Source organism: Hoplias malabaricus, chromosome Y (assembly GCF_029633855.1).
Source record: "Hoplias malabaricus isolate fHopMal1 chromosome Y, fHopMal1.hap1, whole genome shotgun sequence".
NCBI classification, from domain to species: Eukaryota; Metazoa; Chordata; class Actinopteri; order Characiformes; family Erythrinidae; genus Hoplias; species Hoplias malabaricus.
In genome coordinates this window covers 20,798,396-20,810,568 of record NC_089820.1, presented here as the reverse complement: position 1 = coordinate 20,810,568, position 12,173 = coordinate 20,798,396, and the positions used below count along the sequence as shown (strand labels likewise).

The following is a 12,173-nucleotide window of genomic DNA, read 5'->3' as shown; positions in this document are numbered from 1 at the left end:
CATTAGTATACAATACTTTATCGGATAAAAAACTGTTTAAGAAGAAACATTATAAAAATAACAAAACAACACAAAATGTAAAAACAAAAATGTAATCCGGACCTGAGCAGACAGTATTAATTTTTATCCTGATCCTAAAGCTAGCTTGTCCCTGACCGTTGCATGGCTGTTAAAAGTACATTTATCAGTATTCTTGTTATTCATTTTCAAAAGATGAAATGAATGGTGTTAGTCCACTACTTTAATGGAGTGGATATGAAATGCAGAGTGTCCCCTGGGTTGGCTGGATGAGCTCTTAGTGCTGGGCACAGTCTGACTCTGCACAGCAGGGCGAGGGAACTTGGCTGCTGTCGCCTGGCCAACTGTGAGCTATAAAAGAACGAGACAGATATTAAAATAAAAAAAAAAAACAATCAGTCTAGTCATGTTTTTATATGAATTGTAAGAACTGTGCTCATTTACACAGGACACTAAGTAATGTAGTTTGCTTTACAGATATCTAATACCTGAGTGACAGGGTGGTGTCTTTCTACAATGACAGAGCTCATGGGTGGGGCCACACCCATCACGTGCAGGTTGCTTGGGGGGCGGCTGGTCTTGGTTAGCTCAGAGCGTCCGCTTATGCGTGCTGTCACAGTCTTTGAAGCTTTCTGCTGACCGGCTGTTACTACCCGTGCAGTTGCCTTTGGAAATTGTCACAGAACCCAAAATCAGTGCCATGAGTAATTTTAGTGCTCAAAAGTTCTTACAGATAAATAACATGGTCAAAAGTTTATAGACACTCCTACTCCTAAGTGAGTTTGCGTTCTCCCATACTTGATACAGGTGTTGCACCCACAGTTTTATTGAGCAGCTTAATTATTGAACCTACAGTCAATACACAATGCTAACAGCTAGAGGGGTATTAAAGCCCTCAGTATTGGGAAACAGAGAATTTAAACTCTTCTATGCATGCTGTGATGGAGCGCAAACCCTGAATTCTTATGCATCAAAAGTAGTTGGGGGCTGCTCTTATTAGTACTCAATTTAAGAAGAAACAGTGTGACAGGTGTCCTCAACTTTTGGCTAGGCACTAAAGTTAAATATGTACTAAATATAAAACACAGACAAGCCCATACCGTGGTGATTTTTTTTTATATTGTTATTATTATTTTACCTGTCTATGGGAGCTTGTGCTGCCTCCTTGTGGTAAAGCACTGTTTACTACCACTGTGGAGGTTGCTGCCTCTGCCCTGTTTGCTGCTGTACTAGAACCAGGCCGAGAGCTGATCTGCTCCTGAAACAATGTAACAGATAAAATAATTAAATGTGATTTTATCATAGAGAAATATACTAAAGATTACCAAATAAGACTTCTGGCATATTCTGCAATGAAAGATTCATATTCTGAATATAAATATCACATGATGATCTCCCTTTAACCAAACAGGGATCAGACCTAAGGGAAATAATTTTGCAGGAAAACTAAAATATATGGGCGGCACGGTGGCGCAGCAGGTAGTGTTGCAGTCACACAGCTCCAGGGACCTGGAGGTTGTGGGTTCGATTCTCGCTCCGGGTGACTGTCTGTGAGGAGTGTGGTGTGTTTTCCCTGTGTCTGCGTGGGTTTCCTCCGGGTGACTGTCTGTGAGGAGTGTGGTGTGTTCTCCCTGTGTCTGTGTGGGTTTCCTCCGGGTGACTGTCTGTGAGGAGTGTGGTGTGTTCTCCCTGTGTCTGTGTGGGTTTCCTCCGGGTGACTGTCTGTGAGGAGTGTGGTGTGTTCTCCCTGTGTCTGTGTGGGTTTCCTCCGGGTGCTCCGTTTTCCTCCCACAGTCCAAAAACACATGTTGGTAGGTGGATTGGCAACTCAAAAGTGTCCGTAGGTGTGTGTGTGTGTGTGTGTGTCTGTGTTGCCCTGTGAAGGACTGGCGCCCCCTCCAGGGTGTATTCCTGCCTTGCGCCCAATGATTCCAGGTAGGCTCTGGACCCACCGCGACCCTTCACAGAGACATACACACCCCTACGGACACTTTTGAGTCACCAATCCACCTACCAACATGTGTTTTTGGACTGTGGGAGGAAAACCACGCAGACACAGGGAGAACACACCACACTCCTCACAGACAGTCACCCGGAGGAAACCCACCCGGAGGAAACACACCACACTCCTGGCAATGTAAAAAGAGTTATAGTGCAAGCTGTGAACATTTTGAGTTCAGGAGAGTCAATCCCTCATTTAAAAAAAAATGTCAAAAACACCTGTCCCTGTAGTGTTCTCCAGTCTCGTACTGCTTCTGTGTCTTCTGCATTATTGCGTGACGGGGCGTGAGGTAAGGGAGACTCCATGACAATTGGGCTAAGGCGCGCCGAAGATGCAGTCCGGAGTGGACGGTTAGCCATTGAGCTAGGGTCATCTCCTGAGTGTGGAGCATCTTGAAAATCAAGAAAAAGTTTACTGTGTTTATTCAGTTGCAAATAATAAAGCATTAGAAGTAAGAGAAAAAAAAATAGACAACAGAAAAAGAAACAGCAGAGGCACAAAATAACCCAGCAACTATTGTGCTTTGAGTAGTTATTCAGAAAAAGAGAATCCAGGTAAAGTGGAATTAAATCTTTCAGAATATGAAAATTAATTCACTGCCAACTCAATTATGCCCAATTACACAATGACAAAAATAGAGCTATTCAGAAAAAAAAAATACGGTCTGTGATTCAAAATTCTAAAACAAAAGACACCTACTCACCACTGCTTTAATTCACAGATCTGAATAGCAGCAGTGGAGGTGGGTTTTTTATTTTTTTGAGTGGTAGCGGTCCTACCACTTAATACCCTGCTTTATTCCTAACACAATAAAGATTTCACTGTGAAGAGTTTACAAAGGATGGAAAGTTCTACGGTCCTATTGAACAGTCCTGTCAATAGCCCATTTGCTGCCATTGGTGAAATACTGATATTGAACTCTGCTTTATACTTTTTGCTCCCTACTGTTCTTGTAGTTCTATTGTATACTTATTTTCTATATCGGCCATAAGAAAAATAACCACTGCACACTCTTAGCTAGACCCTCTGTACTGCTGAAGATGCATGATCCATGAAAGTATAATGGGGTTAGTGCTTAAGTTTTAATTTTCTATTCCCACCATTGTCTGGTGTAACTTGAATTAATGAACAGAATTACGTTTAATGGGTTTTTACCAAATATATTTGTAATAACACTGTTCCATGTTTGTTGCACGTGATAATGGTGGGAAAAAACTGAAATGCCTAAGGTGAGAATGTCATTATTATTTGCTTCCCTTGTGTTAATATTCATTTTCATAAACAAATAGTGTCAAGTGTTTAGTTAAAGGAGTAATCTGTAGGATATTTACTGTACTTAATCTATGATCACACACCCTGGACATTTTATGACTAAGGAAACAGTCAAAGCTAAAACACTGCTGCCTCTCATAGCTTTGCTAAAGCAGTATATTCTTCTTTAGAAGTGCCCAGTCCAATTGTACAAAAAAAACTAACCCTAAAGTTTCACAGTAAATAAGTAAACAAACACAGAATTGTTGCTGTGCTGAGTCATCATGCAAACAAGTCAGAATATCACGATTATCACTTTTTATTTTATCGTTTAAAAAAATAATGTCACCATATTATCATGAACGAGTGTCGCAGCCATGAAATGACCAAGTGAACGTAGTTAATGTTATATTTTTCCATCATTGGGCACAAGGCGGGAATACACCCTGGAGGGGGCGCCAGTCCTTCACAGGGCAACACAGACACACACACACACACACACACACACACATTCACACCTACGGACACTTTTGAGAATCCACCTACCAACGTGTGTTTTTGGACTGTGGGAGCACCCGGAGGAAACCCACGCGGACACAGGGAGAACACGCCAACTCTTCACAGACAGTCACCCGGAGCGGGAATCGAACCCACAACCTCCAGGTCCCTGGAGCTGTGTGACTGTGACACTACCTGCTGCTCCACCATGCCGCCCAAATTGTGGATAAGATCAGCCTCCTAAATGACATTTATGGTGTAAGGGAAAATCGACAAGTAAAACCAGCCTTGTCTAGTCAAAATATGTCAGGTTGATCTGGACAGAAAAGGCTTCTAAATGCAGGGAAATGGCGGCCGCATGTTCACTTTTTTTGCATAGGTATATGTTTAAGTAAAATGATGAACACATTTCTGTGTAAATAGGTTGATTATGGCACATTCTTCTTAGCTATTACAGCCCTTAAACGCGTTCTTAAACCAACTCTTGCTTGTTCATTCAGTTTTCATCAAACTGGCAACCTGCTCCAGCTTCACGTCTGGGGGAGAGAGGAAGGAGGCAGACAGCTCTCTCCACTGTTTTGAAACTGTATTATAGTTCCGATTTTAAATGCTTAGTGTCAGTATTACAGATTGCTCCTTTAAGTGTTTTCTCACAAATAACAGTTTAATAACTATAAAATATTAAAGACACAGATTAAAAAGTACACAGAGCTCCCAAGGAATTGTATGACCATTCAGAATGTGTTGTGTTTAAGTTCAGAGTTGTTCTTTAGATACGTTTACAGTCACTAGACTGAGCCATTATTTATTTACAGGATAGCTGGAATACTTGAGCTTTGTCTGAGTCTGGGTCTTTGTCACTGTGCTTAGAGACAACATTTATTTTACCTCGCTCCTGTCTGCCTGTATCTCCAGTCTGGAACATGCTGAGAGCCTCGATGTTGAGTGCACAGACACCACGCATAAAAGCTTTTTTCATGGATTCTTCATAGCATTCTCTCTCTCTATGTAACCTTTGGATTTCAGCCTGGGCTTTCTGTAGGGCATCTCCATGCTGAGAAATACACACACATACAAATACATAAGGAAACTCTATATTCATCCAAATGCTTTATCAATCACTAAATCCAACCAATTAATTAACATATGATGTCTGCTCATGCAGAAGCTTCCCAGATCTCTAGCCCAAGATATAGGCTCAACGGTGCTCTTACCTCCAACATCTTGGCTTCATAATCTGCAGATAGTTCCAGACAGATGTCCTCAGCTCGGGCTCGGCAAGCCATCTCCACTCTCTCTCTCCAGTCTTTCTGGATAAGTGAGTGCCAGGCAGCCCACACCTTCTTCTTCAGCTGCAGCTGATAATGCTGCTCTGCCAGCCTGCCCGCCTGAGCCTAGTGACCACAAAGGAAGTAGAAATGAAAATATGAACATCAGCAGTTAAGCCAATTAGCAGGTTACATTTATTTGATCAGAAACCCGTGGACCATACTTCACAGACTCTGAGCCAAGCTGAGGATCAAACCCATGACTAAAAGCTTGGAGCTTTATGGCAGCAACTCTAGGTGGAACATGTTTATTGTATATAATAAAAATGAATAATTAATGTCAAAGACAGTCAGATGTTGCACTGAAAATATGGCCAGGGGTCAAAGAAAAAGCTACATAAAGGGGTGTATTTTGGACTGTTCTGATGTTAGACACAAAAGACCAAATTCTTTCCGCCTCAAAGCTGAGATCAGGACGTAAACAATCCCTCACTGAAAAAAGACCACGGCTCTTCGAACTACGCATAAATATCCCTGTACACTTTGATATAAATAAATAAAGGCATCTGAAAATGTGCTGGCCTTTAGTCTGAGTGCCACTGGGCTGTCAGCCTGCTCTAAGGTGGCCCTGTCGCCTTGCTCACCTCTTCTTTGGCAGCGCACTGTTTGATCCTCCACTGGGTGAAGCTCCTCATAAGCTCCAGCCGCTCCCGCTGCCTGTCAGCTGCTCGCGTGAGATTCGCTATCACCTGCATGGACAGGGAGGGGAGGTGAAAAGGGTATTTACATAGTTTTTATTTTATTTGCAGGAAATACTGGCACAGAAGATCACAAGGAGAATAAATAATATTGAAATCTTATTTGAATTAGCGTATTCAGTACCATTACGATAGACAACAGTTAATGCCAGATCCGTGAACACACCTCATCTTTCCTCTGATTGGAGAGCTGATAGGTCTTGATCAGGTCTTTGAGACTGTCCATCTCTGAAGTAATGCCTGCTAGATGAGCAGCATGTTTTTCCCTCTCGTTCTTCATCTCCAGTCTGTGCTGCTCCATAAAAGCCAGCTTCCATTTCCTTAACTCCATCATCACATTACTCTGTAAAATGGTTTTAAGATTTAAGTTATTAGTTCACATGTAATTTGCTCCAAGCTCTTCTTCCAGATGTGCATGACCCACATATTAACATTCTTATTGATTTAGGCAGTGAAGAACATTCCACTTAATACTTCTAGAACATCCTGGGACTTGCTGTAATAGTATGTTTCTGGTATTTGTACAACAAACGCATTTTACGAACAGTTATAGACTGCACTGCATATAAGACTATTACAAACACGTTTTATAGGAAGTTCAGACCTTCAAATTGTTACTCCAGGTGTCCAGAATGTTCTCCATCTTGTTCAGGTTCTCCTCAGAGATGAACATCTCGGTTAGTGAAGTAGTCACAAGATCTGGGGTTGTCTTCCCAGATCTGTCTGACTCAGAATGTCTCTCTGACTCTCTTTCAGACCTGGCTGCCATCTCCACTCCTGAGGACAATGCTACAATTCATTGACAATAGTAGCAAACACACTTGGGTCTAAGACTGGGTACAGAACATCTCTTTCAGTAAAAGTTTACCTTCAGACATTTGACTTTGTGGTCTGGAACCCATTAACTGTGGAGTAGGCCTGGCTGAAATCACCTCATTCATAGGCGTCTGTCTCCCATTTTCACTCATGTCTAGGAGAGGCAATATTCATTAAGATTTGTTATAGTTTCTACTGTCAGTAATTGTATTAAATTTTTTGGAGAACAACGTCTTACATTCATGTTCCCGAGATCTTCCATTATCCATTAATTTGGAATTCTGGGCACTTTGGGAAAGAATAGAGCTACCCTTTAACTGTGATGGAAGACTTGGCTCATATTTAGGAGTGACCACAGCAAAGCGAAGAAGTTCTTCATACTCATCCTAATGCAAAAAAAGTGCAAAGTGAGAACACACAAAGGCATTATAAAACAACAGTGCTTTTGTTTGTTATTTTTACAATCCATGACAGTTACGAAAAAAATTTTTTACCCACAGATCTGACTTTACATTTTCACTGAAAGAATATAAATCAAACCAATAGGTACCCATTCATTATCATATATTTTAAAAACCTTTTTTATTTTCAAAGAATCTCATCACAGGCTATTAAGTTTACAGATGAACTTGGCACGTTGTACAAATGACACTTCCTGCTCTAATTTGACTGATGAAGAAATCACTCACTTGAAGTTCAGAGGACACTGAGCTGCCTCTGTCTGAGTCTCTGGGCAGGTGTGGACTATTGGGTTCTCCATCTGAAGACATCTGAAACACACATATATCATAAACATCAGTTATTTATAACACTCTCCAATTAAATCATGCCGTTTATTTTACTTTGTCAACATGTGAGTGTGGTGCTTATTTTCTAAAAGATGTATCAAGAGATAAATGAGCAACAAGTTGTCATGAATGTCTCCTTAGGTGTGTAGAAACTGTTGCTGTGTGAACCTGCCAATCACACAACAAAGGAACCAATCCCGTCAACTTGTGGAGTGGGTCTGTTGAACTGGGTGGAGACAGGGATGGGGGCTTATAGCATATTCATAGATATGCACACACTGGATAAAGGAAACATTGTGGAGTTACTTCTTAGTCACGTTTAAGCCATTAATGAACTTTTCTTGAAAATAGCTGATGAACCAGGATGGAGTTTTAGGGGTTTAATTAAAAAGGGGGCTTTAAACCCTTCCTCCTGCACCAAAACTGTGCATAATACTCTACCACACAGTCATTTGAAACTGAGCCACATGTGCACAGTTCCACATTAACCACATAGTTCTCTTAGGTGTACAACCTCTAGCTATATTTTCTAACTCGCAGTTTTTTTAGGCACTGTATGGAAAGTTTGAGACAGACTGCGAAAACAGCTCGACACAGTAGCTAACTACTTTCCCCAACACTTCACACCCTGTTTAATTGCTTTGAAGGTTTAATGTGCAACGTTAGATCAACAGTTCACTAGTAGTGCTAAAAAGCATAGATCAGAAACCGTTCACATCAGTTAACAACACGAAACAATAACAGAGCAGCCATCAACTAGCAGAAATAGCAGCCTAAGCGTCTAACTTAATTCAGTAAGTTGATGAGTTTCCTCTCTGCTGCGGAGGTATCAGAGTCACAATAAGCGCAAAATTACTTTTTTTTACCTTCGTGAAAAAATTAACTCCGAACTCGCTCTGTCTCTTCCTCTGTGGAGTCACCAGTCACTCGCGTTTCAAACGGCCGAAGAGCCCAACAACACCGGCTCGGACTGGCTACAGTTCTGACGTGTTATTGAAGCGCGCCTGTGATTGGACAGATCCTGGCCATAGCAACGTAGACGCCGCTAGCCTCCATTAAAACCTAACGCTCATGTTCAAGTATTATTCTTTACGGAATATATATGGATAAATGCCAAGACAGAGAGACTGACAAATAAACATGAAACCTATACAATAAATAAATAGGTAATTAAAGGTACAAACCGAAAAAAGGTAAATAAAATTAATGTTAAAAGCAAATACAATTTTAAAAACACAATTAAAAAAAGTAAATATATATATAAGGGGACACACACACACACAAACCAAAAAATAAACAAGCAATTAGTATAAAAGGATGCATGAATGAGTAGCAGAAAATCATAAAATAAAACAAAAATTATATACAGGGGTTGGACAATGAAACTGAAACACCTGGTTTTAGACCACAATAATTTATTAGTATGGTGTAGGGCCTCCTTTTGCGGCCAATACATCGTCAGTTCGTCTTGGGAATGACAAATACAAGTCCTGCACAGTGGTCAGAGGGATTTTAAGCCATTCTTCTTGCAGGATAGTGGCCAGGTCACTACGTGATGCTGGTGGAGGAAAACGTTTCCTGACTCGCTCCTCCAAAACACCCCAAAGTGGCTCAATAATATTTAGATCTGGTGACTGTGCAGGCCATGGGAGATGTTCAACTTCACTTTCATGTTCATCAAACCAATCTTTCACCAGTCTTGCTGTGTATATTGGTGCATTGTCGTCCTGATACACGGCACCGCCTTCAGGATACAATGTTTGAACCATTGGATGCACATGGTCCTCCAGAATGGTTCGGTAGTCCTTGGCAGTGACACGCCCATCACTGATCCACCCCCATGCTTCACTCTGGGCATGCAACAGTCTGGGTGGTACGCTTCTTTGGGGCTTCTCCACACCGTAACTCTCCCGGATGTGGGGAAAACTGTAAAGGTGGACTAATCAGAGAATAATACGGTTCACATTGTCCACAGCCCAAGATTTGCCCTCCTTTCACCATTGAAACCAACGTTTGGCATTGGCATGAGTGACCAAAGGTTTGGCTATAGCAGCCCGGCCGTGTATATTGACCTTGTGGAGCTCCCGACGGACAGTTCTGGTGGAAACAGGAGAGTTGAGGTGCACAATTAATTCTGCCGTGATTTGGGCAGCCGTGGTTTTATGTTTTTTGGATACACTCCTGGTCAGCACCCAAACATCCATTTCAGACAGCTTCCTCTTGCGTCCACAGTTAATCCTGTTGGATGTGTTTCATCCTTCTTGGGGGTATGCTAACATTACCCTGGATACTGTGGCTCTTGATACATCACAAAGACTTGCTGTCTTGTTCACAGATGCACCAGCAAGATGTGCACCAACAATTTGTCCTCTTTTTAACTCTGGTATGTCACCAATAATGTTGTGTGCTCTTACCCTCTGCTAATTGAACCTTCACACTCTGCTCTTGCTGGTGCAATGTGCAATTAATGAAGATTGGCCACCAGGCTGCTCCAATTTAGCCATGAAACCTCCCACACAAATGACAGGTGTTTCAGTTTCATTGTCCAACCCCTGTGTGTGTGTGTGTGTGTGTGTGTGTGTGTATATATATATGTGGAATGCCTGTTAATTTCCATTTTAATGGTGCCACATTTTTAAGGAATATGCATTTGTGAGATGAGCAATAGAGCTGAGTATGTGGGTTGTGCCCATGAAAAATACTCAGCTCTACTGCTCATCCCACAAGTGTATGTTCCTTACAAATGTGGCACCATTTAAAAGGGAAATTAACAGGCTTTCCAACGGTATAAGATTTATTGCCAAGAAGCATTGTTACAATAAAGAAATAATCTACCAAACACAAATTCCCTTACTTTTTGTGCTATGTTAATATCTCCATGATTCTACATTCAGTGTCCATTTTACCACAAGTTCCATCAATCATCATCATTTTCCATCTATCTTTACTAGCTCTGGTATTAGTCCAATGTGAATTTCCTCCTTCTAAACGTCGTGCCAAAAAAAAAGACTTCTTCTTGTATGTCTGTCAAATTTATTTTCCTGCAGTAGGCACATTAAGTGGCAAAAGGTACCAGTTTGGCAATGCACAACTAGTGCGTGTTATGCTGGTGAGTGGACCAGACACAACAATGTTGCTAGAGTTTTATACACTTTGCCACACATTGGTCACTTTACTAAATAAAACTATATTGGTCCACATTGTAGATTCAACTCAGAGTCGGTAGTTCATCTGTTTCTGAATACTTCGTTGTCATGCCCTAGTCATTCATTGTCAGTCACAAGACAATGCCACGTTAATATTACGTGGCATTAAATAAATAAAAAGGAAAAAAAATACAGGAAACAACTACATGATGAGAGTCTGCATATTTAGTTCACACTGACATTTTTTACAGCTGGTTGTAATTCTAATCCATTACAATACATTTCAGGTAAGCCAAACATTTCTGCAAAGTTAGCTCTTTAAACAAGTAAACAAAGATATTTGTTGTGTTATAATATGAAATCAACTCTGAAAAAATGATCAAAAATCTGTTCAAATCAATTATGAATATGCTGCCTGAAACCTGAAAGATTTATGGTGGAGAGATACAGCTATGGCCAAATGTTTAAATGCACCTAGCCATCTAGGAGCTTTAAAAAGATTGATTGATTTATTGATTATTCATTGAAATCTTTAATATTCTATCATTTTAAATTACATTTGATATGAACAATGTAGATGCCCTAGATTACTAGCCAAGATAAATTAATGGAGACATGAAATACGTGAAGCTGTGAAAAATGATACTGTGCCAATCTGGGGCTTATCCATCAGAGTTTTTGAAAAAAGCCATAACAAGTAGAAGCACCATTTTGAAACTGAATCACTGTGATGTTTGAAAAAGATCCAAGGGGAATTACACCATTTTATGACTGTATTATGTATGTATCAAGATCATGCAGGATGAAGGCCTCTAAATAAATAAATAATAAAATCATTGAATTATTGTAAAAGAGAAATGATAGAGGCTTTTAATTTGTGTAGGAAGCTAGACAAGGGCTGCATGCTAAACCTGCTGCTGTGACTGGGGAAAAATGAATTGTGATCAAAAAGATCTGCAGTTGTGAATCAGACAAACTAGTAAATCACAAGAGATGCATTCACCTTCGCAAACAAAGGCCTGGCACAGTTTTCCTCTGTTCCGCCTGCAGGTATGAGTGCTTTACAATTCACTCAGCTCTCTAGAAAAACCTCCTGAGTGGATGGAGTCTCTGACGTCGGCCATGAATTCATGCTCCTTTTGCCTTTTCATTTCAGCAGCTAAACTTAGCCTTTTGACACTGAGCATGAGTCATGGCTTTCTGAAGGCTTTGGCAAAGGGTTGAGTTTGGCTCTGTGAATTGGCTTTGGGGAAACTCAAGGACACTGCAGGGTGATTTAGAAAGTAATACACTAGATTATAAGAAAGGGTGTTAAGTTAGCATTGGCTTTGGTACATTAAAGGCCTGATTTCAAAGCAGTGGAACAGGAGATGGAAATTTCTCATGGAGAAAATGAAGCTAGCATTGGCCCATTTGTTGCAGCCAACTATGAAAACAGAACCAAGTGTGTTTTGTTCCAACATGGCATAATGTAACCAGCAGCATGTATGATTAATTCAACACTGTTATACAAAAACATACCAAATTGATATAATATATCTTTTAAGTGTGACCCATGGACTGAATTTCGGAACTTACCCAAGTCTTCGTTGTTTGAAAGTCAGACCACATTCCCTACCCACACTCTA

General features: G+C 40.7%; 1 protein-coding gene across 2 annotated transcripts; it reads right to left on the bottom strand.

The window, feature by feature from the left end:
- Window positions 1-100: 100 nt before the first annotated feature.
- On the bottom strand, window positions 101-8,360 carry LOC136678683 (centrosomal protein POC5-like). 2 transcript variants are annotated; one of them, XM_066656775.1, is made up of 13 exons: window positions 8,266-8,360; window positions 7,301-7,381; window positions 6,850-6,997; window positions 6,664-6,765; window positions 6,400-6,584; window positions 5,962-6,138; window positions 5,682-5,786; window positions 4,984-5,163; window positions 4,658-4,823; window positions 2,239-2,411; window positions 1,157-1,276; window positions 507-683; window positions 101-369 (listed from the first exon to the last, which is right to left on the bottom strand). In XM_066656775.1, exons 2-13 carry the CDS (start codon window positions 7,379-7,381, stop codon window positions 229-231), a joined length of 1,755 nt encoding a protein of 584 aa, XP_066512872.1. In that variant the 5' UTR covers window positions 8,266-8,360; the 3' UTR covers window positions 101-228. The 2 variants fall into 2 exon arrangements, with proteins under 2 accessions (XP_066512872.1, XP_066512873.1); XM_066656776.1 differs by having other exon boundaries at window positions 6,400-6,572.
- Between the last annotated feature and the right edge of the window lie 3,813 nt (window positions 8,361-12,173).

Coding starts and splice junctions, on each gene's coding strand:
- LOC136678683 (XM_066656775.1), bottom strand. CDS start 7,381: ATGTCTTCAGATGGAGAACCCAATAGTCCACACCTGCCCAGAGACTCA. Junction 1,277..2,238: donor GGAGAACACTACAGGGACAG/GTGTTTTTGACA, acceptor ACATTGTTTCAG/GAGCAGATCAGCTCTCGGCC. Junction 370..506: donor GACACCACCCTGTCACTCAG/GTATTAGATATC, acceptor GTTCTTTTATAG/CTCACAGTTGGCCAGGCGAC.